We start from the raw sequence: 23,730 nt of genomic DNA, 5'->3' as shown, positions 1-23,730 counted from the left end.
GTACACAAGATAATGAACCAGCATGTCCAATCAACTATATTAATCTTATTTTATGTGATTGTTAAAAATTAACAATATACAATGTAACAATGGATAAATAATACATGGCATCACCGTACATCTTGCGGGAGTATAATCTTACATAACGGGGGCAAAATCTTTGGGCAAAGCAACACTGACACATACTCCGCCAACCATTAAATCACTGAACATGTTTCAGCTCGAACCTAACGAAGCGGATGATACATAGGATCAATCATCACCTCCTCGTCCTGACAAAGTTATTCGAGTAGATTACCCACAAAAAGGCGAATGGCCGTATATCTGTCTCCAGGACCTCATCCAATAGATAATCTACAACTGAAACTTAATGTCGCCTAGACCTCCGCCTTGGCCTACTAAGTAGTTTTAACATGTTGTCTGTGAGGTCGAGTGGAGAGTCGTCGTCATCGTTCTCATACTGTTTGCTACTATCAGAAGTATGCGTCAACCACCCCAATGCCTCAATGGCAGCATCCCTCTCCGCAAGCTGCTTGTTCCTCTTGGGTTTTCCAACGAATTGCATTCCTTTGAATTCCACTATAGCCCTAAACTCATTGGTCTTGAGGTGTTTCGTCTTGTATTTTGGAGGGCTGTGGCCTGCTCTCATCAACAACGTCTGCAACAAGCTCTTAGGGTTCGTCCTGTCTTTCACGATATTGCTCTTGTTATTATTCTCAGTGTTACTAACCCTAGCTCTGCTTGTCTCCCGGCCAAACACAAACCTTCCTTCACATAAATCACCCGCGACCAGCTCTTGCACAGCAAACAGTAAGTATTTGCCTTCCTTGTGGATATCGAGGCTGGGGTCTTGGAGCTGCATTTGGAAACAGAGTAATTAATTTAACCCTACTATAAGCTAGACAGAATTTAGGATGAGTGCAGCCAAGTAATATGCCACAATCAAGGTCATTAAAGAATCTGTTTTGGTATGTAAGACTAGTTGGTATAAAATCTCCTTATTATCTTCTATTTATTATCAAAGTAGTTTTCATGCCAACTTGGGTTTCCTGTTCCCCTCTTCTCTCTCTCTCTCTCTCTCTCTCTCTCTCTCTCTTGTTTCAAGGGATACAATTTTTCTCATTATTCTCTTTTGATTATTTTTATTTTGAAAGTATTCACAAACTTAATGATGAAATGTCCCTCTGTACTGCATAAGCATAATAATTAAGACATTCCAAGAATTTCACCTTCTTTTGAACAAGTTTATCCACTTCCTCCTTCAGGTTTAGATAGCACTCTGCCAAACTTGGGTCCATAAAGAAATCAATGTAGCCACCTAGCATCTTCAAATGGCCCGCCTAAAACTCAAGAGCATACAAGGTCAGCTTATCTGATGCAAAACAATAAATTCATAAAGAAGAAGATCAAGCTATACCATGTTGCCTTTAGTAAGGGTGCCACCAAATAGTATCAATATTGAATCAGATACACCAGTTGAATCACGGATGAACACGGTATTGACTTTGACCTTCTCAGCAAACACTAACCATGGATAGGGAATTGTCTGGTATTTTGCATTCACCGAGTTCTGATGCCACATATCAAAGGTATACATCAATATGCTGTATTTTTCTCTTTTCGAGCAATAATGCACAAAAGAATGCTAAGGCAAAGAAAGGTTTTGAGTTCGCATTATGAACTTACAGCATAAAGCAGGACCTGGCCATCATCCATGGTTTTGAAAGACATGGAATTTTCTCTATGCTACAAAAGATAAAAGTTCAAAATAAATGGGCTGCGCAATGCGCATAAACAAAAAACCACATGAAAATTTACAAGAAATGTTTTTAATAGCTTACCACAACAGAAGTTATCCCAGGAAAGAGCCCAGAGCATACAATACCACGAACTAATGATTGGTTATGACTCAAGCTATTGCTCATGCTAGGTTCAGCATCTACTAGACCGGCATCTTTTAGAATGAAATTGAATTGTTTTCTAAGAGAGTGGATTGCTTGGAGAGTTTGAGCAGAAAGGAAATTTCTCCAGCAGTACTCGTAAGAAGAGCCTTCCCTTTCTGCAGTTTTCCATCCTTCATATGCACGGACGAGGGCCATGTGATCACTGTAGTCTTTTGCAGAGAATCTTGACTTTGCTGTTCCTGCCAACTATTAATAAATGCAAAGAGTCAAACAAATTTGTTCATAATGCACAGTTACTTACTAGGCAAAGTGTTATCATCAACAAAGAGAAAAATTTTGAACAGATGCAAGTCCCACTTAGTTTTGAAGAGGAATAAATTTTCAATATAAAACTTTCTATTTCCTTTTGGAACTAACAGCAATGTTCCTTACATCTTTCTTGTCTTGGGGCAACAGGAAAGGGTCCCGGACGCTCAATCCAGAAACCACAGTGAGAATTGGATCAAGACAACGGAAAACAGCACCCATTATAAGCATTTTTCCTAACTTTGGATCAACTGGAAGCATTGAAAGATATCGCCCTACAAAGAAAGAGAAACCCACAAGCCTACAAATTCAGCACTTTATTGTACTAGAAAAGTATACAAGAAAAGCAGTAATCAAGCTTAGGTCCCTCTCCTGCATGCTGTCATGCAACTGAAATATAAGGCGTACCAAGATTTGTGAGATTCTCATTCTCATCTAATGCTCCAATCATTTTCAGGAACTCAACTGCATTTTGGACCTACATATTTTCAGATTCTCAGTATCATGAAAGCACCAACATAATTTTTAGAAGTACTGCAATTTAAATGAATGATACAACAAATACATAAATTTGGGGACAAGCAAGAAAGCAACTATATGACTTGTGCTGTAATCCATCTATCGCTTTTAATTACTACTACAACGATGCAATCCACGAACTCATAACAACAAAAAGATCAAGATCCAACAGAGCAAATATTTGGAATCAAGGACCTTACATACAAAGAACTACAGTTGCTCAATTAGTGGGAATTAAAAACTTGTTAATTTTGAAAATTCACAAAAAAGACAAACAACTTATGCCCAATTAACCTATGACATTATTGTCCGGTCAATAGAACTATATACTGTAACACAACATATTCAACTTCGGAAGTATGAAAAGAAAAATGGGAAAACAAAAAAAATATTAGGCAGAATAACAATAATCAATAAAAAGAAGTGTCAATATGTCAAATTTGAGCAATTGAACTGGTCAAGATTACTTACAGCAAGGGGCTTGGGGGGCTGCAAAGCAGCCGAGAGGAACTCCCCTATGCTACCAAGCTGCAAACTCTTTATCTGCAAGCATAGAGAGTTGAGAGGAGTTCTAAGAAGCTCTGGAAGCTGATAATCTGCAAAGGCATCATATACACATCTTGGATAGAGGTGATAGCACTCTCCAGGTTGCACACGACCAGCCCTGCCTCTTCTCTGAACAAGTAACAAAGGAAAAAGGTAAGGCATGTCTTTATTAGTTCCAATATACAGGTTTCCCATGTCTTAGGGCAAATATCAATCATGATGATCTACAAGTAAATGTTTAGAGGCTGTTGCATCTATTTGGAATAAAAACACCTTATGTACCGTTCAGTTTTTTTTAATTGTTTAATGTATACTTAGCGGGTACCCAAAGAGTTCAACTTCTTGTATCTTTAATAGTTTTGAGCTTTTTATGTAGGATGGAGATTGATTTGAGTGGGCTGACATTAAAGTTAGATTGTGAAAGCTAATATTGAAAGTATAGTCGTGTATATAGAGCAAAGGTAATCAAGACAAGCAAACATAACACCTAAACATTTACAAACATAACAAGCTAAACAAGAATACTGCTGTAATGTAAATCAGTGAGTGAGTTAATAAAAGAGCACAACTTAATTTACCTGGCGTGCAGAAGCTTTAGAAACCCAGGACGGGAGCAAACAAGGAGTATTGTTTAAAGCATCATAGGTGGTCTCCTTTGCTTTCCCACAGTCCACCACAAAAACAATATCATTAATTGTAATACTTGCTTCTGCCATGTTTGTAGCAAGGACTATCTTTCTTACATTAGGCGGTGGCTTCTCAAATATAAGTTTCTGTAACATCAAAAAGCATCCTTAAATCATTAGAACAAAAAACATAAACGCATCAATTAGCATCCACATATAAGAGACAAACACAAAGACAGTGTCTTTCTTGTATATATGTATATCCCTATGCAACATCAAATTTAGACAGAATCACAGGCATATGAGAGGGTCTCATCATGAACATATGTAAAACTAAATCACTGTGTATTACATGGACATGTCACAAGTTTAAAACATGCTTTACAAGGTCACATTACGGGCAAAGGTGTGACCTATTATTCAGAGAATAATTACCTACACCAATGAAAACCCTTTAATAAATTCCTTTTAAGTTTTAACCATATAGCAGATGTTAAAACAGATGTGCACCGAAGATAAGTTGTAAAGTTTCGAAGCATATATAAGAAAATTCAAATTTTGCTCGTTGCATTAACAAGAAACTGTATCCAAAGGCAGAAAAGGGATAACCCCAATGGTTAAGTAATTAATACACTTACTGCAGTGAAAGAACAACTGCAAACAAATTACAAGGGAGACAGAACTGCAGCAATTACCTGCTCGGAAGTAGCCATTGATCCATGACATGTAAGCAGCAGAACCCTGTTAGGATCTCCAAGCAGTGGATGTGCTTTTAGCTGATCTCTCACACAGCTAATATCATCCCACCCCGTCATAAAAACTAAGACAGCACCTGGCCTCTCTTTCCTACATATGTGGCAAAGAACAGCCTCAATAAGATTAAACCCCATGCAATCAGGGTTCCAACTCGCCAACGAATCACGTGTCCTAGAACTGTAGCTCTCAAAGCTCGAGTTTTTAAGAGCATCCTGCATAGTTAAAGCAAAAATCACTGCAGCTATTTACCAAAATAAAAATGGAATTATTTGGTCTAAATGGTGATGAAATATCACCTCAACAAGAGTGGTGATCTGGTTTTTCCTCTTTCGGGGCATCAATTGCCTCTGAGTTTTCCAAAATTTATCTTGACCATAATCATCTAGTTGGTTGGAGGAAGTTAACTTGTATCCCGTCTTCTCCAATATATCTTCTAAAAAATGTTCCCTTACTGGGTATGTAAAGCCCTGAAATAAGCATGCAATGTAACCTTAAACACAGACTGGTAAGCTAATCTACCAACTTTGCATTTGCTTCAAATGCTAAGTACAGCCCCTCTTTCAAGAACACAAGTATTCAAATGTGAAACATATTTTGAACTATTCTTTATGATCTGACATTGAAAAGAGAATGTAGTTTCATTTACTGATAATGCATACCAATGGACATTATAAAATATTTGCTCTGTAAAAGGCTCCAATAATAGATACTTCACGACTATGGTATAACCTCTATACAAAAGCTTTCTCAAAAGAACTATGAACCAATTTCCTGATGCTGAGGACTAGGAAGTTGGGGATCAAAATAATTAGCCAAGATATCAGTGAATGATTAAAAAACAGGAAAGAATTAAACCCTCGAACTTTCAATGTCGAGAACTGTAGAAAATAGCAACTAATTTAAGATAACCAAGACAATCTTATTCATAAATATATATATCGAAATCAAGAAAAAGCACCTACGATTGTATAGTAATTGCAGCAATGAGTAAAATAACAATAAAGAAGAGAAATAAAATCCCAAAGAACTCCCAGTCAATAAAGCGTCAAAGCGATAGTATCGATGAACATAGTGTGGTAATAGAAGGACAGAACACATGGCAAAGACATGCCAAATCTATGTAAATTGAAAAAGAAAAAGAACTTACTGGAATATGTATCATAGGAGCCCCTCCAAAATAACTTGAAAACAATTCAGCATTTAAAGTGGCACTCATCAGAATCAATCTCAAATCCCGTCGACGCGAGAGAAGATCTTTTAACACAATCAACAAAAAATCTGCAGAATGTTATAGCTGTGTAAGTACCAAGTACCTGCCAAAGAGTAGGTTGTACTCAGAGGCCCTCTAATAAGGCAAACAAATTATCCAGAGTTAAGAAAAGCACCTTCATTCATGCCTCTTTCATGAATTTCGTCAACGAAAACATGAGTTACACCATTAAGATTACGGTCCCCAAGCAATCTTCTAAGCAGAATGCCACTAGTACAAAACAGCAGATGCGTATTTTTTCCCTTCATTCCCTCCAACCTAACTTTGTAACCAACCTATCAAAGAGACTACCATTGTATCGAAATTGTAACAAACATTCTAGAAAAGAGCTACTATATTTGAGAAGTTAGAATATAGTAAGGAAACAAGGATAATTATTCACAAGAATCTTACTGATTCACCAAGATTGTCGCCTCTTTCAGTAGAAACTCTCTCTGCAACTGCCATAGCAGATATTCTCCGTGGCTGTGTACAGATGATATTACAGAATGCCCCACGACCAGACTCTATCTCAGATTCTAACACATACTGCGGCAGTTGAGTTGTTTTGCCACATCCAGTCTCCCCAGAGATAACTATGATCTGTCAGTGAATAAAATTAAATATTACAAGGAAAGAGACAAATTTAATTCTCACTTTCTACAGAAGCTTTGGGGAGGCCGAACAAGCCATCTGTGCATCATCTTAAAGAGCCAGATGTTCGTTTTGACCAACACAACAGAGGCATTAGATGCAAGTAGCATATATAGAAAGATAACGGAAAAACATATGTAAAAATTAAGACCTGATTACGAGCAATGGCAGACAGGAGTCGCTCCTTTTCCTTGAACGCTGGAAGTGATCTCCTGAATTTAAGCATCTTGACACCTTCAGGAGATTCCTGATCAAATTATGGATTCAATCAGTCATCAGATAAACAATAATATGAAGGAATACCAATAACACTTTATAGGTGAAGCAAAACAACCCTACAGTATCAAAAAAGCACAAGCTGACTCAAGATCTGAAAGTAAAAATTTTACCATTCGTACAAAATATTTGGATATACAAACTTTTGTCATCTAATACTTCCTCTATGATCTAAAGATATCACAACTACATGAGTCATCGGCTGAGATTTTTCACACTTGCTTTATGGAGTGCACTTTTATATAGATAGGCTTAATGTCAACAAGCAGCATATAACAAATAGTCAACCTGCCAGGCTCTTTGCAGATTCCGCAAACGCCAACTCTTTCTCTCAAGAATTTTCTCCATAACTGACCCATCAATCAAAGATTCTTGGTTATCATCCATTTTAATGTCCTCAGTATTTTCAGCTACAGCATTATGCTGCGAGTTATCACCAACTTTGTCAGATGTCAGCATCATCCTATCAAGGTGCTCCTGGACGAGACCCTCGACTCTCCTCTGCAAACTAAGAGGGATCACCACCTGCAACACGCATGGCAAAACAATAGAACACCACTCTCACAGAGCAGATTAACTACCTGTCAGAAGTACAACACACAAAATTGGATACTACTAGCTATCACCTCTCTTTGCGGCCGCTTATCATCAAGATCAGGCCTGTAATTTGGCAGAGGAACCTTGCTGGCCACCACCACTTTCCCGTAGAGCTCACTATGCACGTTGGGTGGAAAAAAGCATGGAATGAATGAGCAAGTTTTACACTAGAAGAAGTCTACCTGTTAAAGCAAGGGAGAGGTAGAATGCAGGAAAGAGTAGCACTCGACTACCTGTAAAGCCCCATTCTTCTTGCAAGGTTGGAGATCTGTTCATAATCGCGTCGATCTCTTTTGTCTCGAGAAACAATTTCTTGTTCATCACTGCTCCGCAAGAGCATGCTAAGTTTCCACCTCCACTCATCAATGTTGGCCACTGAAGAAGATGGCTGCAAATAACATATAGCTCTATCCGTGAATAACAAGTAGAATTTAAGGGAAACAAAAACACCAGAACAATGCAAGCACAAGTACAGATAAATTTCTAATATCGATAAAAATTTCAAAACAGTCCGAGATAAACAATGCACCAGACTAATCTAAAGGAACTCCATAACTAAAGATTCAAAGTTTCACCCATATTTAATAGAATAAAGCTATTTAGACCACTAAATAGTAAAAGCAAAATACAGTTATCACAGCACCAACAGTTCCGCACCTTGTGCGTCTCGTACTCGCACTCGTACTCGTCATCAGAGAACTGCTCGAGAGCGTATCCGCAGAACCCTCGGCGCTCCGCAGACCGGAACCGACCACAAATTTGTCCACGGCCATTGGAGGAGGAGATAAAGCTCCCAAAGAGGGAAGCGAGAGCTCCGTGCTTGCGATCCAGCGGCGGCGCCGCCGCGGACCTGTGGAGTCTCAGGAGAAACCCTAGCCCTGACCCGGGGATATGCATCCTTCTACGGGGATCATCGCCGGGAACGCGTCGCCCCGGGAAGAGGAGTGGCGCTCGGAGGGAAAATGCGAAGACGACGAGGACGACGAGGGTGTCTCGGGGGTTCTACTTCTGCCACGCTTGTTTTACGAGTGAGTTGGGACTTGGGAGTTGGGACGGAGAGATCCATCCAAAGCCTACAGTGGAGATGCAAATGGGCTCAAAAAGGCCTATTGGGCTCAGAAGGCCCAATCGAACGAAATACAATAGTACGTGGTTTGCGTTTATCTCCCATTAGTAAAAAAGAAAAAAATGGCTACCGCAGCCCAGGTTGGTCCAATATGTTGACCGGATACAGGACAAAATGCAACCTGCCAATCGAACTAGGCCGGAATATTATTAATAGCTCCAATAATTTGGTGTTATTAAAATTTTTACTATTGAATTAAAAGATGTGCGGTTAAAATGATGTGGGCCCTCTAGGATTGAGTGGGTGATTGGTTGAATAATATAATCTAACGAGTAAAAATAATCAAATTGGTTAATCTAATGGTAGAAAACTTGATAGCACAAAGTGCTTTGTGCTATCGATAGTATAGCAGCCGAACTCCCCGCTAATCTACTTTATATTATCACCAAATTTGATATTTTAACATTTTGGCGAAAAAAAATCATGTGGCAATTTAAGAGATTTTCCAAATAATCGTGTGGGGCAAAGTAAAAATATAATCAAATTGTATCAATTAATACATACAGAGAAGGTCCGCTTCGAGAGATAAGCATTGTGGTTTGCTAGTTATAGGAAGAGTTCCAACATAATTTTCCTAACATCACGATGACCATGTGGTTGCTAATCACATGAAGAGTTCTAGCTGAATTTTCCTACCATCACAATCCATGTGAGAACTAGCTTAATTCTCCTTTATTTGTTTCGTTTCCAGTTTGGAAATTAGAGGCCAAACCAAAAGAGAAGGCAGAGCCGTTGCACCGGCCACATGCGCAGAGAGAATGGAATGAATGTGTATCAGTGCATACATTCTTTGACTGAGCTGGAGACAGGTCCATCTGCGGGTCCCACCCATGTGGCCGCCTAATCATCACCCTTAGATTTGAATCAAAGGGTCGGGTACGCCCTCCCTTTATCCGCACGGACCGCACTGCCCAACCAGAGAAAGGGTACTGCGGTAATTTTAAGTAGGGAAGGGGAGTGGCGTGGGCCCGACTTTTCAGGTAATACTAATAAGTGAGGTCGCCCTCTGGAGCACGGGTCGAATCTTTCTTTTCCGTTCGTTCCCATTCTCCAGCTACCCCTAGCTAACTCTACATATGACACCATGTCCCCTTTGCTGGCGAAAAGAAACGCAAGGGTAGTTTCGCCATTTAATAATACTAGTAATTAATTCGATGGGTGTACTATTTTATTAGATTTTCTTCGAGCTTTAGTTTTCCGCCAAATAAAACGCGCTGCGGAGCAGCCGAGACCGAGAGTGACGGCGATTGAAATCCAACACCTGAAAAAAAAAACTACTTTTGTTTATTTGTGCTTCCCCCCTGCTTTTTGATTCTCTATATGGAGGTAATCGAAGCTCCTAAATTTTGTTTTCCTATCTAAATTTGTGACAACCTCAATTGATTAATTAAATTTTGTGGAAATTTCATACCATTTGTTGTTTTTTTTGTTTTTGGATTTTCGCTTGGTAGCTAAGAACGGTTCGAGTGGGGAACATCTCAGATCTGGCCGGGGAGAGGGAGATTCGAGAGTTCTTCTCCTTCTCCGGCGACATCGAGTATGTTGAGATCCAAAGGCAAGTATCTCTTGTATCAGATTTCAATCAAATCAGGGATTTTTCCCTTTTTTCTTTCTTTCTTTCTTTATTTCCTTTTTGTGTTTTTCCCTCCTCCTTCTTTTAATCAATGTAGCTTCTAGTGTTCGTTGTTATTCATTGTTTGTTTGCATGTGCACTATTCGTCAGGTTTTAAATTAAGCTTAGTTTTAGGGTTTCAGTATCCTTTCTAACATTTGCTGTGTTTGTTGGGGCCAGTGGTGATGTGGGAAATGGGAGGACTGCTTATGTTACATTTAGAGATCCGAAAGCACTTGAGATCGCATTGCTGCTGTCGGTATGCTCTCTCTTCAGACTTTTTGGGTTCCCAATCATTCTATAGTGTTTACTTGAGAATTTTATGGAATCAAACTTGCTTATTGGTAAATGACCTTAGCTCGCAAGACACAATCATTGCGGGAGCACATTATTGAATTGTAATACCGACATATGTAGGGTAAAGAAATGCTCGTTTATTGTGTCGAGATTGGAAAAGCTGTTGGTTCAGCAGTTTGCCGCATTAGTTAAGGTAAATAAATCCGCTTGTTAAATAGATTATGGTGTGCTTTTGTTTAAGCATTGGATTACATAGAGGCAAACCTTTTCCAATCCAGACTACTGCCTCCGTGTTCTGGTGTTTCTGCTATTTAAACAGCAGAAAAAGTTACTACTTGAGGCTAGACAAGCATTTCGTCCTATTTAGTATGTAGAATCTATTCCCATTCACGCGTAAAGCAAGAATACTCTACTTCATAAATAAACCATTTGAATATTTGCGAGAGGTTTGGTTGTTCTGCCTTGTGCAGGGAGCTACAATTGTTGACCGGATAGTGACCATAACTCCTGCCGAGAATTACATTTATATCCCTATCGTTGAGGGGGTAAGTTTTATATATATATATATATATATTTGGGACCAACCAATTTGCATTTGATTTGGCTTGGTTTCATCACTTATTTCTGTAACTTGTTGTACATCATCCAGCGTTCTATGGTAAATGAGGTGACGAGCTCAACTTCTACCGGAAATTTTGTACCGACTGTTGAGGTGTCTTTAATCTCCAGTATAAGCTTTTCTCAAACCCTGAAATCTTCTATGTATCTATCATTCTGATTGACTAGCTTCGGTCCTGAAATGCATGCTTCTATTTCACCGTGTAGGTTGAGACGAGTCCCAGCGGTGGCCGGATTTATGTCAGTAAAGCCCATGATGTCGTGACAAGCATGCTAGCAAGGGGTTCAGCAATTGGACAAGACGCTGTGAATAGAGCCAAAGCATTTGACGAGAAGCATCGATGGACGGCTAGTGCATCAGCAAAGGTTACATCTTTCGATAGGAGGGTTGGCCTTTCAGAGAAAATCTCTGTTGGAATATCAGTCGTTAATGAGAAAGTGAAATCTGTGGATCAAAGGTTACATGTTTCTGACAAAACGATCGTTGCCATAACAGTAGCAGAGCGCAAGCTAAATGACACAGGCACTGCTGTGAAAACTAACAGGTTTTTTCTTATCCATATTTAACACCCCGTATTTTTGAGACCATCCTAGTGGACTACAAAACAGTGGAAATAAAACTTGGGAGTTGGAACATTGAACATATCTACTTTCTCAAGCATTTTCTTTCATCGCTTAGATAAAATATGAAAATGCTGTAGTATTGTTATTATCCAATAAACTGTCAGTCTTATGTCTTCTATTCTTTGAGTTACAAATTATGTTAAGGAACCTATGGTGCTGGTACACTGTAGCTGTGAATTGAAGTTGTGCTATTAAAGTAACAGATTCTATTGCCACATCCATTTGCTCAAAATTGGAAAGCATGCTGCAAAGAAACTAGAAGCTACCAAAATGTTGAAGGGAGCTCTTCAATATTATCTATATGTATAGTGATATAGAGAACGCTGATAGCTTGTCAGCGCTCATCATTTTCCGCCTTGTCACACCACAAGTACTGCTGATGTGAATTATTTTGTGCTGAAGCATCGTATGAGTAGCCAACTGTTTGCTGATCCAAGTCTTATTGATTGCTTTGCCACTTTGATCAAACCACTTTATAATGATGCTTTATTCACATTGTCATGTTGAAATTCGTGTATGAGCTTCATGCTATATCAACAAGAATGGCAGTGATGCTGACATTGCCGAATAGTTATAACCCATGGATTTGACTTGCAATCTTTTGCTGCTAGCTCTATAAACATAATTGCACAGAGTTTCCAGCCTCTTCACATGAATCGTGTGATGAATAATGGAGTTGGTTTTTATTGGTTATAGGTATGTAACTGCTGGAACTACTTGGCTTAATGGAACTTTTCGCAAAGTGGCAAAGGCTAGCCATGCTGCAAGCACAAAAACAAGAGAGAAGTTTCAATTGGCAGTGTCCAATCTAACAGCAAAGGTAAGCTGACTATTAAGATTGTTTTTCTTTTATTTGTAATGTAGTGACATCCATTTGATATTCTAAAACCTAGTGTTGCATGGCCATACAACACATTAGAAATGTTTTCCTCTTCGAGCATATAGTAATTAGCAATTCTTCAAGCATAAAAAGATTTCTAGTCTATGGAGGAGAAGTTTTATGTACCAGGAATTTTTCAGAGTACATGGTCTTCTTATTGTGAGGAGGCAGTGGCTTACATAAGATGTAAATGCTATAGTTGAATTGCTAATGATTCTATTAGCCTATATACAGTATACTATTTCTAGCTAATGCATCAATCTAAATGATGCAAGTTTGCAGAGATTTACATTCTTAATTTGTATGTCTCCAAATTTTTGTATTCTCCCCCCCGGAAAGATAACAATTGGCGTGTACTTTTTAAAAGTTTGCATTTATTTTTTCAACTTCTTGCGTTGTAGTTTCCTTTTATTTTATCTTCTATTTTCATTAACTTCAAATCATTTTAAATATTGTCTGGCTGGGCAAAAGTTGACTGAACCTGTCATCTGATTATTTAGCCATGTTTATCACTTATGGAACTGTAGGATCCAAAATTCTGTAGACAATAGATTTCTTCTTTGAACTCCTTGAGGTTTAATAAGAAAGGAATATGTGAATAGCAAATAAGCTTATCTCTTATGCCATTGTCTTTTAGTATGGATCTTTTCTACAAATATTAGACGGTTGTCACAATTGGAGCACTTGGCATTATGTCTTCCTCATAAGAGAAGCCAAAACGAATTAGTATCTACAACTATTTCTTCTTGATATTATTTCATGGTTGCTTTCCTATTTGTAGTTTTTATGTTCAGAGTAGAACTAACTGTAAATGTCCTCAGTATTCAACCATAGTATCCCCCCAAATACAGTTGGCATTTGTGGGATTTTAATCTAGAATCGGGAACTATTTCCATGGGCAGCCATATTTCTGGAGTAGCAACTCCACGAGTTGAGTGGAAATATTACAAGCCTACCGTTCTCATATGTAACCAATTATCCTAGGCAATCCCTTTAAATGCAATGAGGATAACAACTTGATCTACAAAGTTTATCCTATTCCTGTGATAAAATTCCTCCAACCAAACACTGTGTGACCATTACTTCTCTAAGTCGTGCCAGGACTCTCCCTATGTTTAATATTATTTTGAAACAGCATAGTGCTATGTTCTTAATCCTATTCTGATATTGTTGTTGTTAACACAGGATCCAGCTGTTGCTGCATAAGATAGTATTATCGTGTGGGAGGAAGCTTTATTTGTACCTTTGGACGAATTCAATCAAGCATTTGTTTGCACATGTGTGCCATTGATTATCTCAAGTAATGTTCTTAGCTTGTACCTTGCTCTTTTTCTTGTGATTGTAATTTTTCCTGTGTATCAGAGTGATTGGTGGCAGCTTTGGGTAAATGCAGCTGCTTGCATTTTGTATTTTAAGTTTTTGACATTATCCATTCTTTTTAGAATATAATGAGAGGAAAAACTTTCCTTACCAAACAATGTTGTCCACATCTATTTTGCTACTTAGCTCTGCATAGTATATACTCCGAATCATTGTAGCATATCATGTGTTGAATTTTCAAACAGAATCTATAAGGTTTTATGTGCAGCTATTCTCTCAGATTTTGTTGTTCAAGATAAAGGCTATCCTCATCAGTGTAAATCAAATTGCAAGCTGTACTTCCAGCTCTGTATATCTACAAATGAACTAATTCAGAAAGAGCAGGGACTTGGAAAAGGTTAGAAACGAAAACGTGGAGGCAATAGTGATGCATATAGTTGTTGAGCAAAGTTTAGTCGGTTGATTTGAGATGTGTGCATTGAAGTAACTGAGGAACGTCTGAAAAAGTGGGTGGACCCTTATATATCAGGGCCTTTAGAATAGGGGCTTTAGCAACCTAAATAGGAGACCAATACAACCGAAAGATGAGCTTGTGCTATTTTGTTAGCCGGTAAGTTGATGCCATCCCCGAGGGTTCATATAAATGGATAAAACTCGGAGAAATTGAAGATTGAGAAGGTATGTAAGATAAGAGTGGCAATCCTTTTAATTCTTTAACTCTGCACAGAAATTTGATATGTGAATTTGCACACCCGAATGATGGAGAAAATTCAAGATATTTTTGATGAGTATGGTGTTGTCAAATCTGATTAGTGGACACAAGTCTATTCTACCTTGTTAATATTAACTGTTCTCGTCTATCATAACACTCTATGAAGACATTCTTATTATACATCTTTCTGATATACTTTAGCTATATGATGTTTTGAATGATTTTGACAGCAAAACATTATCACAACACTCTATGAAAACATTCTATGAAGACATTCTTATTACGCACCTTTCTGATATACTTTAGCTATATAATGTTTTGAATGATTTTGACAGCAAAACATTTGCGCTGCCTCTATTTTTCTTTTCTCTTTAGGATGCTTAGCGGTAATTTTGATAGGAAACTGGGGTTACAAAGTAGTATCCTAGTGGCTTTGACTCTTGGAAACAAAAGCCATGCCATTTTACCTTTCATAATAAGAATTAGAGCCATAGAAACACATGTGAAGTTGGACATAATGCTACTGAACTTTTGGGTCACAGATACTTGTGTTGTTACACTCTTGATTATTAGAATTTATCTATAATGCTATGAAGAGAATAGTCCTTTCATCTTGATTGTTTGTTTTATTCTCCTGTGTGTACATTGCGGGTGACCTGTTAGCATCAGAAGAACTATACACCACGATTAAGGTCCATAGACTGAATGATGGTTTTTTCTAATTGAAGGAAGGAGGAGGAAGATTGAGGCAATGAAAGAATCTTATTATTATTCCAACTGAGTGGAGAAGGAGAATTATTGGCTCAAAAGATGACAGTACGGATCATAAAAGCCTAAATTGTAATGAGAGAAAAGGAGATTTGGTGGGGTGAAGCCAAAAGACAAAAGGATAGGACCTTGTAAGTTTGTGAGATACATTACCCCATCTGCAGTGGATGACCATATATATTTACCGATGGTAAAAGGTTATACGCCATTTGGATTTTAAACTTATGGAATCATATTTATGTGCTTCAAAAGAATCAAATTATGTCAAAGGAGTTCATTTCGTCCTTTAGTCCCGGCATTATTGTTTGATTAACCCTTTATTAAGAACTTTTCTAGTTTCACCCTTGGTCACATTTATTTCTTTACTTTGAGCATGTGAATGCTAGATTCTATATCTTTTGTTGCTTTTTCTAAGAATATTATCTGGCCAGGATAATATATGATAAATTCTGATCTTAGCACACATCATCTTCATGTTGCTGTATTTAGGCTTTTAGCTTTTGGTCGGTGTTATCTTTTTCCTACTTACTTTCCACCTTCTTTACAAGCCATTACCGGCCTCATCCTGTCTTGTTGAAGTCTTGCGGATGGCCTTTTCATCTGGACCTCAGCTCACCACGGATAAAACACGTTAAAGGACAACCCTCATTCTCCCCACCATTTGAGGCCTCCACAGTGTTGTTCCGTCAGGTTCTTGATATTTCATGTTATTTTAGCTGTTCTTTTCTTCAATTAAAGCCTGCAAAAGCTTTTCATTCCACTCACTCCCATAAAGAACATGCCATAGAAGAAGACAACATCTCTTGCAAAGCCCACCTAATTTTCTATTATTTTGCACAAAAAGTGTCCTGTCCATCATGTGCAGTCTTAGATTATATACCCATCATGGCATGCATAAGGAGTAGGATCTCAGGGCTTCTTCCTAAAATCTAGAGATATTTGATTGGGGAATCATGAGAGTGAGTGATGGATGTTAGAAAGGCAGAGGGATATTGGAAGAAGGAGAGTAGGTGTTGGGAATGGAGGCTGGTCCAAGATCCTCTCGTGACTGTTTTTTTTTTTTTTTTTGGTTCCTTAATCTTTGATCCATTCCTAGGCTTTACTCATGTGAGTTCATAAGATGTCAGTGAAGAGATCTCGGACCAGGCTTCATTCCTCGTACCTCACTTTTCAGTATTTACTTATGCTGCTAGATTTATGGAGCAAGAGTCACACACTTTGGAGGTAATTACTTTTTAGACACCTTCATTTCTAATTACTGATACAAGTTTTTTGGGGGCAATTAACTTTTTTGTTGGTTTTCGACACATATTTGGCATGAAGAATGTAAGAATCTGTTTATACCGAAGATCTTTAGTTGTTTCAATTACCATTTCAGATGTGCTTATGTTATATGTCAGGTTGTTATCAATTTTACTGGCGACTGTTTAGTTTTTGATTGGTCTTCTTCATGAAATTGCCCCCTTTCATCAACTTGCATAAAGAGAAAACAGCTTGAATTAATGACAGCCTTCTATCTGTCGATTTTTCTTCAGCATAAGGTTGTGCATTTTGTTTCAAGCTGGGTTTTTTTTTTTTTTTTTCCTTCTTTTTCTTTTTCCTTTTCTTTTTTCATGAGAAGAAAACTGCTTTTTATTATTCCACTGTCAGTCCGAAAATATAATGGTCGATTTTTGACAGTGATTTTTGCTGTTTACGATTCTTTTTTATGACCATGATTTGGTTGTGTAAAGTACTTTAATTGTTGGCATTTGTTGCTGTCATACTAAGCTTTCTATTTATGGTGAGCTACCAATTTTGTTTGAAAGATTCATGGATGCTGTGTATGATTACACATCCCATATTTGCCTTAGATATTCTTGTTTTGATCAAAATTGTCATATCGTTGGTGTTAACTATTAATTCCAAAAGCTCGAACGGTTAGAAATATACAATCAATTTACTTAAAATGTACAGAAATAGCGCCCACGAATCTCGATTGTGATTCGGCCCATCCAGCCTCACATCACTTCGAACATGACTCGGCTCATCCAATCTCACGCCATTTTGAACATGACTCGGCTCAACATGTCCTCCCGTCACATGACAGGATGCTTGTCCATTTAAACCAACAAAAATTATAATTTAAAAACGGTGAATGGTGAACGATTCACTGCTTATATAATATTCTACTATGACAGTGAACGATTCACCACCTTCTAAAAGATTGCTTTTTAGATTTTTTAGACAGTTAAAATTATGTTTAATTTGTTGAAATTTTTATATATTTATTTTGATCATATATAAAAAATTAAAAATATGATTTGTTGAAATTTTTATATAGTTGTTAGGATTATATATAAAAAATAGAAAAATTAAAATTTTTATATTGCTGTTAAGATTGTATGTGAATTATTAAAATTTTTATTTGGCTGTTAGAATTATATGGATAGATTATTAAGATTTTTTTTGTTTGTTAAGATTGAATTAATTTGTTGAAATTTTATATGATTGTTAGGATATATATGAAAAAAAAAATAAGATGAGGAATGAGTCACCGGCTTTGTGGAAAACTGTAAAACGGTAAATCATTCACCTTCTTTTCAAAGGCGTCTTTAATTAAAAATTCAACCTGAACGCCTAGTCGGGAAAAAAAAGGATTAGTATGCCCCTTTTTTTTCATATGATTATTTATCTAAATATAAATTTTTATAAGATTATTTTGATAAAAAAATCCTTGATATGCTTTAGGAATAAAATTTATATAGGAATACATATTTAACAAAAGTGTCTCTTTGATGTTCAAAAAAAAAAATATCTTTGCTTTTTTTTTTCTTTCGGCTTTTTTATAAACTTTTGTATACCTTTCTTCTTCTCTCTTTTCAAGGTAAATTTATTTTTCTTAATAAATAAAACAAATAGTTTACTTTCTCTTAAAAAAAAATTTTCTTTGCCGCCGACGTACGGTGCCCCCCCGTAGAAGCGAAAGTAAACTAGCTGATTTTTTTAATTCAATTAGTTATTATAATAGATATAAAAAATATACTGGTGAAAAATGGGGGCCGGCCCATGGATGACGTGGTGTACCAGGTCCGGGCAGCAGTGACTGGCGGAGGGGGAGGATCTTAACAAACTCGTTGGTTTGACGGAATCTGAGAGGCTTGAAGATTCGATTAGTTGGCAGCTTCCTACTATTTCGGATCCAGCACAGCAGATAACAACAGAGCGAATTTGCTGTGACTACTGATTCGGAGGAGCAAATTTGCTGTGCGGCTCCCCGGCGCTTTCGGAGACAGCCGGAATTAATTCTTTCCTACTACTACTACTACTACTACTGCCACATGGCTTTTAATTAATTAATTAAATTAAATTAAATTCATTCGAATTTAAAATTTAAATATAAATATTCTGTTCCGACTCCAATTCCTCTTCGCCCTCTACCTCTCTTCTCTCTCTATATATATATATATATATATATTTTACTATATAATATATGTAATAATATATATATAAATAATAACAGTAATCTCCCCTTCCCATCCTCACACCAAGTTGCAATTCGAAGGAGGAGGAGGAGAACATCATTATCAAGAGAGAGAAAAAGAGAGAAAGAGAGGGGGGGCCTGGTGGTCGGAAGAGAAGTTTTGATCGATCAATATATAAATAAATATAAAATATATTAAGAAAGAAAGAAAGAAAGAAAAGAAAGATCATGGCGAGCGAGTCGGCGCCGGAGTGGCTGAACAAGGGGGACAACTCATGGCAGCTGGCGGCGGCGACGCTGGTGGGGCTGCAGAGCGTGCCGGGGCTGGTGATCTTATACGGGAGCATCGTGAAGAAGAAGTGGGCCGTGAACTCGGCCTTCATGGCCCTCTACGCCTTCGCCGTCACCTTCGTCTGCTGGTCCCTCTGGGCCTTCCGCATGTCCTTCGGCGACCGCCTGCTGCCCTTCCTGGGCCGCCCGGACTTGGCCGCCCTCGACCAGAGGTTCCTGCTGGCCCAGGGCTTCGCGGGGCTCTACCCCAGCGCCACCCTCGTCTACTTCCAGTTCGTCTTCGCCGCCATCACGCTGATCCTCATTGCCGGGGCGCTCCTCGGCCGCATGAACTTCAAGGCCTGGATGCTCTTCGTCCCGCTCTGGCTCACCTTCTCCTACACCGTCGGCGCCTTCAGCGTCTGGAGCCCCAACGGCTTCCTCTTCAAGGCCGGCGTCATGGACTTCGCCGGCGGCTACGTCATCCACCTCTCTTCGGGGGTCGCCGGATTGACCGCCGCCTACTGGGTACATACGCTACCTCCTGCATGCACGACTCTTCTTTTCATTACGTCGTACCACTTTTCATTTTCATTATTGCTACTAGCTCTAGCTAGTTTTCTTTTTTATTACGTACTAGCTAGTTCATTTTTTACTACTAGAGCTAGCGGCTCAGATCTCGTTCGGCCGCCATGCAAATTTTTTCAGAAACAACACACAAAACAATCTGAACGTACGTTTAATGCGATTCCACGACGATAAGAAATCACCTCCGACGATAAGATAAGATATTTTGTTCGGATTGTTAGTATTATTTTTGTTTTCAAAGCCTAACTAGATTAGATCAGATTAGATGGTAATTTCGGAGTAGCTCAGATTTTTCTCGTTTCGGGTTGTTTAGTTTGGGCTTTTTCAACTTTTTAAATATAATGATGATGATTCACTTGCTTCGCGATCCACAGGTGGGTCCTCGGATGGCGAAGGATAGGGAGAGGTTCCCACCCAACAATATCCTGCTGACCCTAACGGGAGCAGGCCTGTTATGGATGGGGTGGACCGGGTTCAACGGGGGGGCACCCTACGCCGCGAACATCGACGCCTCCATGGCCATCCTGAACACTCACCTCTGCACGGCCACCAGCCTCCTCGTCTGGCTCTGCCTCGACATGTTCGTCTTCGGCAAGCCCTCCGTCATCGGCGCTGTCCAAGGCATGATCACCGGCCTCGTCTGCATCACCCCCGCCGCAGGTACCTACTAGCTAGTGCTACGTCCAACACAGCACCCACCCTCACCCTCACCCTCACCCTCAGATAAATTACAAATAGTTTATAACCGAATGAATGAATGGATGAATGAATGAATGAATGTAACAGGGCTGGTCCAAGGATGGGCCGCGATCATCATGGGGGTGTTATCGGGAAGCACCCCGTGGTTCACGATGATGGTGCTGCACAAGAGGATCCGGTTCCTCAAGCGAGTGGACGACACCCTCGCCGTGTTCCACACCCACGCCGTCGCGGGCAGCTTGGGCGGCATCCTCACCGGCATATTCGCCGAGCCCAGGCTCAACCGCCTCTTCTTCGGCGACGATCCCAAGTACGTCGGTCTCGCCTACGCCCTCAAGATGGGCCGGGCTGCCGCCGGCTTCCGCCAGATCGGGATGCAGTTAGCCGGCATAGTCTTCATTATATCAGTGAACGTCACTGTCACAACGCTCGTATGCTTGCTCGTCAGGCTCGCCGTTCCTCTGCGGCTCAGCGACGATGAGCTGCAGATTGGCGACGACGCCATACACGGAGAGGATGCGTATGCGGTGTGGGGGGACGGAGAGACGTACGAGAGGTCCATCCATGGGGTTCAGAATTTCGCACTACCGACCACCCTCGCCGAGGCTGCTTAATAATTCATTTCGAGCTTCTGTCAACCTCATGTAAATATTAGATCATTTCAGTGGGGCGCTATTTTAATTGATTAGGCGTGAATATCTGTCGGTACTCTTTCTAATCATTTATTAGATAATTAGCTTTTAGGAATTTTAATTGTTAATCTTTCATTATTAAGTACACGTTGGTCAGTCCTTTTGGGCTGACCTGTTTTCTTTTTCAAAAAAAAAAAAAAAAAAAAGCTTTTAGGAATCTTTCCAACCAAAAAGAAACACGCCAGTCTTGTGCATATATATATAGAGAGAGAGATGAGGTAGAACACTATTAATAGTAATAAAATATTTGTTACTATATGTCAACATTTTTCTTCTTGAATCCATAATGGTACCATCACAAAAACCTAAATTTTTGGCATCCAAGCGTCGAAATGTTGATAGTAGCAAACACTTGCTGCTAACAATAATATTCTAGTCCCGCTATTCTTTTGCAATTGATCAAGGATTCCAAAATATGCGAGCATTTTGTGCCTAAATTTTCAGAAAACTGTCAGAGTTTCCTACGGGTATTGTAAGTTGTGATTAATTACCTCTTATCTACCTCCCGATTAATGGGTTCCTCTACTTGATTATAACATTGGCAGTAACAAGAAGACAGGAGTTTGGTTTTTTTGAATATAACAATAGAAAAAGCCTCTAAGCATCTACTTCAGCAATCTTCTTCAATTCCTGTCCATGATCTTGACGTTTTCTGCTTCAATTTGCCGTAAACTGGTGCTTTTCTAACCGGACTACTGGTGGAAGGCCTACATTGTCGTAAACTGGACTAATTTAAGACAATATATGCCCTCGAACAGCAGCAGTAGCAGTAGCAGTAGCAGTAGCAGCAGCAACAGCAAAGCCATGCAAGACAAACTAAGTGAGTTGATGGATGCTATATATGCTGATCTCCATCCTCAAATAATGGATTTCAGGTTGGCGAACTCCTTTCCACTCACTGATAATTAAGCAATCTTTTCTTCCCAGGCATGAAGTTTGGTCCCTCTGGGGGGCCAGGAGCCACAGCAGACAATTCCGCCAAAGAAGAAAGAATTATGTGCTCCTAAGTTGGAAAGGCTGCAGTCTGTAGAAAATGCGTGCTGCTGTCATTAAAATCCGATCGGTATCTTGACTAGCATGCTTGGCTAGATTAAAAAAAGGATTATGATGGTTGGAAGCACATTTGTGAAAATTTCTCGACTAAACTCTCATATGCCAGCAGTCTAACTCTATGTTTTGAAAATGCCAGCGTGCGTTGTTTGCTAATTGTTTTTGTTTAATATCCAAATTAATAAATGTATTTTCTCTTCTCATCTTACATTTTCTGTCTGGTTGCACAGTATCTGATAAAAACATGTCTTCCTGCCCCGTCGGGCGACCTCAAGAGGCTAGCTGATGCTACTAGGCACAGCATATACTGATGGATGGCCTCCGGTCAGCGCCATTCTTAGAGACATTTCAAACAGATGTCAGATCTTTTCTTGGATTTGTCTAAACAATCCTTACATACCATATCACTTGACAAGCTTTTGTCGCACTTCACACTCGTGGTACTTTAGTAGTGATATTTGGTGCAATGATATCGGCACTGGAGTTGTTGAACAAATAAATTTATTTTACTTCAGAGCCACATTGAGTGGGCTGAAGTATGGAGGTGTTAAACTAATAATTTGGTCCAGTTTAAATCTTACTCGTCATTTGGTGCTCAAACTGGATTGGACCATAGTTTGGAAAGGTGAGTCTCGCATCACAAGCTGAAGGCGCCAGTCCCGGCTTATTTGCTGGGGCCCAAAAATGTGCCTCAGCTTTGATCTTTTAGTTCTGATACTTTGTTCGTGTTGTTCTCTTTGTCATTTTTACCATTATTATTGTTGTGGTTGGCGGTTTTCTGCATCTGAGCATGCCATGGATTGAAACTTCATACCAACCCTCCATGTCATGGTTTATGCTAGCTGGATCTTAGTCTAACAGATGCGGTTTGCCTTTTGTCATTGATTGCGGCATATTGATCCTAACCGTATTGTCTATGAATTTTTTTGCTGAGTGATTACTATGGCGGCAAGTTATGCGTATATAGGTATGTAGGTATGTACCTGACTAATTAACGTAACCTGACTATATCTGTTACCTGGCTGAGTACTTGGGAGGACATCATGGGAGCCTTTTGATTTCTTCTGCACCATCATTTAAAGCGAGTGAGGATGTGGGGACTCAGAGGGACTCAGTATGAGCTAGCCTTCGCTTGATTGGTGGTAGCGAAAGCTGCAGAGCTCAGGTGCGTCACTTTTGCGTCTGGTTATATTAATCTTTCTAATGAAATTACTCATTACTAGCTGCACGTTTAGGCGTTGTTGTCTCAAATGCAGCCCTGAACATAAGATAGCTCTCTTACTAAACTTGTTTCTTCTCTTTCTGAAATCCTTGTGGAGTTTTCATTCAAAAGACTTTTGCCACACCGCTTACAGAGCAGTACCAGATTCCCTTGCAGGCTAACTTATTTCAGCTTTACTTGACAGATGGGTAGCTGCATGAATCTGACCAATTTTAATCAATGCGAACAAATTTGTCATTGTTCTGTTGATTGTGAAGAGTCAATTAGGTAATATCATCATTAACGTTGGTAGAAAATGACTATGGGGCATGCGTATTGACATCATTTATTAGTTAGGTGGCGCGTAATCTTTCTAA

General features: G+C 39.1%; 3 protein-coding genes across 5 annotated transcripts; 2 read left to right on the top strand and 1 right to left on the bottom strand.

Moving 5' to 3' along the window:
- Positions 1-13: 13 nt before the first annotated feature.
- On the bottom strand, positions 14-8,473 carry LOC109705719 (DExH-box ATP-dependent RNA helicase DExH5, mitochondrial-like). The gene is made up of 19 exons (XM_020226480.1): positions 8,091-8,473; positions 7,667-7,821; positions 7,463-7,550; positions 7,125-7,361; positions 6,712-6,807; positions 6,321-6,509; positions 6,043-6,202; positions 5,805-5,935; positions 4,954-5,124; positions 4,597-4,869; positions 3,854-4,048; positions 3,201-3,404; positions 2,619-2,688; positions 2,337-2,485; positions 1,842-2,150; positions 1,687-1,746; positions 1,418-1,570; positions 1,230-1,340; positions 14-856 (listed from the first exon to the last, which is right to left on the bottom strand). Exons 1-19 carry the CDS (start codon positions 8,328-8,330, stop codon positions 368-370), a joined length of 3,480 nt encoding a protein of 1,159 aa, XP_020082069.1. The 5' UTR covers positions 8,331-8,473; the 3' UTR covers positions 14-367.
- A 1,267-nt stretch (positions 8,474-9,740) lies between these two features.
- On the top strand, positions 9,741-15,637 carry LOC109705723 (binding partner of ACD11 1-like). Of its 3 annotated transcripts, none has more exons than XR_002214851.1 (9): positions 9,741-9,885; positions 10,011-10,114; positions 10,352-10,430; positions 10,939-11,013; positions 11,118-11,180; positions 11,294-11,631; positions 12,407-12,530; positions 13,776-13,890; positions 15,351-15,637. XR_002214851.1 is itself a non-coding variant. In XM_020226492.1 (9 exons), the coding sequence occupies exons 2-9, from the start codon at positions 10,099-10,101 to the stop codon at positions 13,794-13,796; spliced, it is 789 nt and encodes a 262-aa protein (XP_020082081.1). In that variant the 5' UTR covers positions 9,741-9,885; positions 10,011-10,098; the 3' UTR covers positions 13,797-14,068. The 3 variants fall into 3 exon arrangements, 2 of the variants coding, with proteins under 2 accessions (XP_020082081.1, XP_020082080.1); XM_020226492.1 differs by lacking the exon at positions 15,351-15,637 and adding an exon at positions 10,589-10,661 and having other exon boundaries at positions 13,776-14,068; XM_020226491.1 differs by lacking the exon at positions 15,351-15,637 and having other exon boundaries at positions 13,776-14,068.
- A 2,684-nt stretch (positions 15,638-18,321) lies between these two features.
- Positions 18,322-21,153, top strand: LOC109705713 (putative ammonium transporter 4 member 1). Its single transcript, XM_020226470.1, has 3 exons — positions 18,322-19,651; positions 20,086-20,371; positions 20,498-21,153. Exons 1-3 carry the CDS (start codon positions 19,082-19,084, stop codon positions 21,022-21,024), a joined length of 1,383 nt encoding a protein of 460 aa, XP_020082059.1. The 5' UTR covers positions 18,322-19,081; the 3' UTR covers positions 21,025-21,153.
- The last annotated feature ends 2,577 nt before the right edge of the window (positions 21,154-23,730 follow it).

The sequence above is a fragment of the Ananas comosus genome, unplaced genomic scaffold (genome assembly GCF_001540865.1).
Source record: "Ananas comosus cultivar F153 unplaced genomic scaffold, ASM154086v1, whole genome shotgun sequence".
NCBI lineage: Eukaryota > Viridiplantae > Streptophyta > Magnoliopsida > Poales > Bromeliaceae > Ananas > Ananas comosus.
Note: the sequence above shows the minus strand (reverse complement) of the source record. Positions and strands in the feature narration are given on the sequence as shown.